The sequence below is a fragment of the Benincasa hispida genome, unplaced genomic scaffold (assembly GCF_027475165.1).
Source record: "Benincasa hispida cultivar pf3 unplaced genomic scaffold, pf3_genome.v1.1 HicScf866, whole genome shotgun sequence".
Classification (NCBI taxonomy): domain Eukaryota; kingdom Viridiplantae; phylum Streptophyta; class Magnoliopsida; order Cucurbitales; family Cucurbitaceae; genus Benincasa; species Benincasa hispida.
In genome coordinates, this window is record NW_028327005.1 from 1 (window position 1) to 6,265 (window position 6,265).

General features: G+C 33.9%; 2 protein-coding genes across 2 annotated transcripts; one reads left to right on the forward strand and one right to left on the reverse strand.

Annotated features, from left to right (window-relative positions):
* Nucleotides 1–5: 5 nt before the first annotated feature.
* Nucleotides 6–871, reverse strand: LOC120084785 (uncharacterized; the record flags this gene model as incomplete). Its single annotated transcript, XM_039040604.2, has 2 exons — nucleotides 413–871; nucleotides 6–279 (listed from the first exon to the last, which is right to left on the reverse strand). Coding segments are annotated over exons 1-2 (564 nt in total), but the record flags the coding sequence as incomplete, so codon positions are not given.
* A 2,092-nt stretch (nucleotides 872–2,963) lies between these two features.
* LOC120085010 (large ribosomal subunit protein eL20z-like) lies at nucleotides 2,964–5,859 on the forward strand. Its single transcript, XM_039040826.2, has 4 exons — nucleotides 2,964–3,281; nucleotides 4,127–4,202; nucleotides 4,524–4,638; nucleotides 5,521–5,859. Exons 1-4 carry the CDS (start codon nucleotides 3,071–3,073, stop codon nucleotides 5,578–5,580), a joined length of 462 nt encoding a protein of 153 aa, XP_038896754.2. The 5' UTR covers nucleotides 2,964–3,070; the 3' UTR covers nucleotides 5,581–5,859.
* The last annotated feature ends 406 nt before the right edge of the window (nucleotides 5,860–6,265 follow it).

The window sequence follows — 6,265 nt, forward strand, 5'->3', positions numbered from 1 at the left end:
TACTTGGAACTTCCAAGCACAACCGCAGTCTGAAAAACGAGCTGACTCCCCAGAAACAGCACAGTAAAAGTCAAGAAAACGCCACAAGAAAGCACCATCTTCCCCTTGACCAGTTCCTTACTCTTCAACATTGCCTGAATCCCATAGACATCCTCCAAAACCGATACAACACTCGCCAAATGCCACACTACGCTTATATACACAAACCCTAGAACATATGACACTGAAATCCCAGCAAAGAGGAGAATCCCAACCCCACCGAATCCGAAAATTGCAGCACTAAGGAGAATCAAAACCCCAAAAACAATGTTGTAAACCAAAACAATAACAAAATTCCATAAGAAAGTAACTATTAGCCTTTTCCAAACCTTAGGAACGACGCTAAAAACCTTCCTGAAGGTAATTTGCTTACCAGTGTAAACGCAGGCGACGGTGTAAACAACGGCCGCCGTGGAAAGGAGAGCGAGGACGAGGAAGAAAGTGAAATAGGCAGCTTTGAAGAGCCAGAAAGAGATCCACTCGGAAGTGATGACATCGGAGAGGTTGGTGTATTTGGGGGAACTTTTGGGGATTGAGTTGAGAGAATCTTCGTTTTTCAAGATCTTGAAGAAGAGGAGCTCGGTTACCTGGATGTGAGCAAGGAAGACGATGGAAAGAGGCAAGATTAGGGTGAGGGTAATCTTGCTGAAGATCTTCCTCCATGAGAGAACAATCTTGAAGGATTCAGTGAAGATGCCGAAGAAGCCAAGAAATTGAAGATCTTCTTGCTCTTTATCCATCCCGAGTCTCTGTGGGGAAGAAGAAGAAGAAGAAGAAGAAGAAGAAGAATGAAGATGAAGCCTTTTCTAACAACCGCTATAAATTGTGAAAGAAGTGACCATTAATTTGACTCCACTTTTCCGAGATGTCAATTGTAAGTTTTGTTTGCTTTTAAACATTACACGTCATCTATTTGTTTTATCTACTTTAAAATCTTACTTGGGTTTTCTTATAAGTACCACCTCAAGGTTAAGTTATATTAGAATACACTAAGAGCTTGTTAATTAGTTGGACGGTTATTTACAAATCATTAATTAAGATTTAGAGAGACGAGTACATATGAAAGTGAGAAGAGTACGAGTAAGAAAGCAAAGAGGAGTGTGAGCACGAGTGAAAAAATATACCAATGTTTGAAAATGCTATTGTATTAAATTAGTTGAGTGCGAGCATAAAGGAGGAAAGGGAGTGTAAGAGAGAAGCAGCATTATTTTACTCACTAAAATCCCGAGGGTAGTATAAATAATTAACAAGCTCTTATTATATTTTGATAGTAGTAGAGGATTATCTTTTATTATTTTTATGGAGATTTAAACTACAGATCTCTTAGTTTTTTTTAACAAATTTTTATGCTAGTTGAGCTACGTTTATTTTGAAAATGTCTTACCTAGTTGAGAACATGTTCATGTAATCACGTTAGTTATAGACTTAACCAGTATGCTATATGTTCCCTAAATATTTATGAGCTAATTCTAATGTTACGAGGCCTCGTCAATGACAATGACACTCACTCCACTTGTTTTTGTTGCAAAATTAATTACTTTCTAGGTTATGACCATAAACATTTAATACTTATGTGTGGGGGCTCGTGATAAAAAAGTATAAATCACTTAATCATGTGTTAAATACAAAGTCGAGGAAAAGAGAAAAATTACCTTTTAGTCTCCAAATTTGGAAGTTAGTCTCGGAATTTCAAAATGTGTGTTTAATCTCGAACCTCCACGCTCTTTAGCACGAGATTTTGAGTCTCGCGTGTCTACCATTTCATCCAAAAATAGATTTGACCTAAAGTTTCAGGGTATGTCCGACCAAAGATTTTACCCAAATTTTAAAATGTATCTTTTTTGAAGAGAAAAGTACCTTTTTGGTCCAAAGTTTTGGATCTAGTTTTTATTTAGTTGTTAGGTTTCAAAATGTTACACATTTAGTTCTTTAAGTTTTTAGTTTGGTTTTAGTTTCGTCTCTAGATTTCAAAATGTTATAAGTCTACACTTAATATTTGAGTTTTATTTCAACTTGGTCCCAAAGTTTCAGGATTTTACATTTTTAACCTTAAATTTGTATTAAATATTGATTTTAATTATTGACGTCAATTTTTTTAATTAATTTAAAATAATTGTAAAGCGAAATTTTGAATTTAATTTTAAAAGTAATGAACAAATAATGAAACATAATTAATTATAAGTCTTTTAATTCTTTTAAATTTATTAAGATACATTAACAACAAAGACGAAAAATGAATATTGAATGGAAAATTGAGGTTAAAAGTATAAAACTTGAAATCTAGGGGGACCAAATTGAAACAAAACCTAAATATCAAGAGTAAAATTGTAATATTTTGAAACCTAAGAACTAAATTGGAACCAAACTAAAAAATTAAGGACTAAATGCGTAACATTTTGAAACCTAAGAACAAAATTGAAACTAGAACAAAAAAAAATTGTTTTTTTTTTTTCAAATTCTCAAAGAAAAAAATGTAACTTTTTTAGTCACCTAATTCATCAGAATAGGTGCATTTGGTTTTTAAATTTTTAATCTATAGATTTTAAAAAATCTTATGAAGTAATTTTATATTATTTTAAATGAGAAAAATAATTTGAAAAAAAATATTTTTCCTAGATTTATTTTAAACTTATTTTTCTAATTCAAAATGCCACATAATTATTTACAATAATACAAAAATTACATCAGCACCAAAATTACAGCAGCACCTTTTAAAGCTATTTAAAAAAAAATCGAGATTAAAAAATTACATTTTTTAACTCTCGGACAAAATGTGATATTAAAAATTCAAAAACTAAAAATGTATCTTTTAAAAATGCCCATACCAATTCACCATTTATTCAAAATTTGGGAACTAAAAAGAATATCAAATTATTACCAAACCGCTTTTAATATTACATTTTCGTAAAAACAACAGTCAACATATTATCCTTTTATTTTGAGAAAAATAAAATATTAATTTTAATACGATCCCCTCGCGTTCTGAATTCTGATTCATTTCGGCCTGCGGTCTCGTTTCTAGAGAGAGAAAATGAGCCAGGAAGACAAATCCGCCGCCGTGGGTGTCGTCGTCCACCACCATCACGAATCCAATTCCGGCCACCCTCTCTACGGAACCTTTCAAGGCGTCGCTAACTATCCTCCCGTCGGATTCCCCCAGCCTACTCGCCCGCCTGGTGTCTCCGACTCCGACGATCCTTCTCAATATCAGGACTATGCTCATGGCTATCAAGCTGTCCCCGGTAACCTCTTCGTCCTCAATTTTCCTCACCTTTTAATCTGGTGTTCGCTGTTTCCTTTGCTTCTTGTACGATTCTTCGATCTTATGCTTTTTCGTTGACTTGAACTACCGATCTTTGTTGCTTGGTCGAATGCCTTGATTTGAACTCTAATAAAGTTGATCTTATCACTTGAATAGCTTAGTTCCGTCCGGATTCTAAATATTGGATTAATGATCCCTAGTTGTCATATATTTGTTATCTGTATTTCATTTGGAATTCAACTTCAGCTTTCTATTTCCTACTACTAGGTGTTTGTTGAGATTAGATCCTGGGTTTTCTTGTTCTGTAACTGTGCTTTATATTGGTGTCTGCTTCGAAGTTTATAATTCAAAATTGAAAAAATAAAGTACAGTAGGAAGCCACTTTTAACTCATGATTATGCTTATCATAGTTTATCAGTGTTATTTAATTCGAAGCTCTTTGTTATGACAAAATCTTGACAAATTATATTTTGTAGGATTCTTTCTTAATAGAGACGTGATTCTCTTCTGATTTTTGAAATACTTGATTTTAGCATTCTGAAATGTGTATGCTCTCTTTCCTTTTGGCATCTTGAGAAGAATATGAGTGAACATGAAAGCCATGGTTTTATATATTTCGTCACTATAGTCATATTTAACCCCTTTTCTCTCTGAGATCTGATATTGCACTATAAAATTTTGTTTAATTTCATTTTGTTGGCTGTAATTTTGTGTAACTTCTCCTAAAATATATACTCTCGGATTTGCTTAACATATATCAGTGCAAAGACAAAAGTTGTAGCTCAACTTTTTCTTTTGTTTATCTCTTCTTGAATTCTTTTCTAGGATATGGTATTGTTGAAGGAAGACCAGTGAGAGAGCGGCGCCTTCCTTGCTGTGGTATTGGCATTGGGTGGTTCCTGTAAGTAGCCAAAATTGGACTTTGTCATCATTTGCGCTAGCATTGTCATCATAAGCAAGCCGGGCGATATCATTGTAGCCACAATAAGCATTTTAAAATTTCAATGGTTACATGGTCAGAAAGTTATTAATTCAGAAGATGATTAGAATGCTAAATCTTCCATCTTATGAACTAAAACCAATCAGCTCCTAGATGGGAATGATAGAATTGCTAGTTGTGTCCTGCATACTCTTTTTATCTTGCTATTTAAAATTTTTCCCCAGATTTTTGTGTCTATGTATGAGTTGACTGATCAAAAAGATTACCGACTGTGTTCTTCAGGTTTATTATTGGTTTCTTCCTTGCTGCTATCCCATGGTATGCAGGAGCGATTCTTATACTATGTGGCAGGGTAGACTACCGTGAGAAACCAGGATATGTTGCATGCGTAATTGCTGTGAGTTACTTTTCATTGTTATTTTAGACTTCTTCAGCTTCATGATGATGTTCTTAATTTCTTATATCTCCAATATAGTTCTGCAATTAGATTTCATTACAAGAAGAGATTTTTCTGTTATATTTCTTTGCAACTTGCCAAAAGATATATTGGGTTGGTTGGGTAAAGGTAGGAGTCCTTCGGTAGTCGGTGATTTGTCAATAACTACACCTTGTCATTCTTTTAGTTTTAGTATCTTGAGCTCCGTTTGACAGTAATTTTGTTTTTACCTTGTTTTTAAATTAAACTGATTTCTTGTTAAATAGCTTTAACTAGGAATTTAAAATGTTCCTAAAAGTAAATTGCAAAACAACAAAAATGGTTAGTAACAAGAAAAGATGACTAAAAATCTAAAGAAACCTAGAAACAAAATTGTTGTAAAATGAGCCATTAAGTTCCATCGGCAGTGATTTGTTTACATTTTTTAACTCTTAACACTGAACACATCCAGCCGAGTAGAAGCCAGAGGAGCACGTGCCCCCTCAATTTTTCTGTTTTCTGTATATTTAATTAGTAAAGAGAGAGACTATAATATTTAATATATCATCGCAACCAAGTTAGTCCCTTAGCCCATTTGTTTGTTTGTTTGTTTTTTTTTTTTTTTGGGGGGGGGGGGGGGGGTGGCGCTGTGGTTTGAACATTCATTCATAGCTTTCTGCCTGTTTATATACATATAATTGATTTATTTATTTATTTAACAAGATACCATATACATTTATGTTTTTGTTATGTGGGGAAAAAAACTCCTGTCTGTTTATAAATATGTGTACTTATAAATTTTTGCCCGATAGAAATTTCTTCATCCTCCACTGTTGCAAGCTAATATTATTACATTGATATCAGGCTGTTCTTGCCACAGTTGCAATTATTTTCGGTGCCACAAGGGAAGCTGATGACTGGTAGTGGTAATCAATCCTGTAATTAAAAATATTGTATAGTTTGCAAATATGTATGACTATTCATCTGACCACCCATATCTTGAAGCTAGTTTCATTGAAACCTGATTCAGTGAGAGGCTATAGATATTGCTTAGCGGTTGTTTCCCATGTTGTGCTAAGGAGTGTGTCATTCTACAAAATCATGTTATTTATTTGTTCTATGTCTTATGACTATTCATCTGAAACTCCTCTGTCGGAATATACTTATCCTTTGGTTAATATATTTCTTCTTTGTTGTCTGGAATAAGCATTTGAAATTTGAACATCAAAACAGAAAACCAAGTCCACAAAAAGAGGGATTTCTATTACAGAAAGAGACTCCAACTTTGTAAAATCACACCTATAGAATAGCTACAAAAGGTCTTCAAAATTGAAGCCCAAAGAAAAAGGTGAAAGCAAACAAGGGACTAAAGCTTCCTATGACTCCTTTCAACTCCCTTAAACACCCCATCGTTACACACCCTAACAAGTCAAAGAAACTGACCTTTCTCTCCAAAAGGTGGATTGAGGAGGAACTCCTCGATCCTAGCACTGACATCTCTAGGACGAACACTTAGCTTACCAAATGCCTGGAAAACGGAATCTCAAATGCCACTTGCATAGTCACATCGTCAAAGAATATGATTTAAGTCTTTCTCCATCTTTAGACT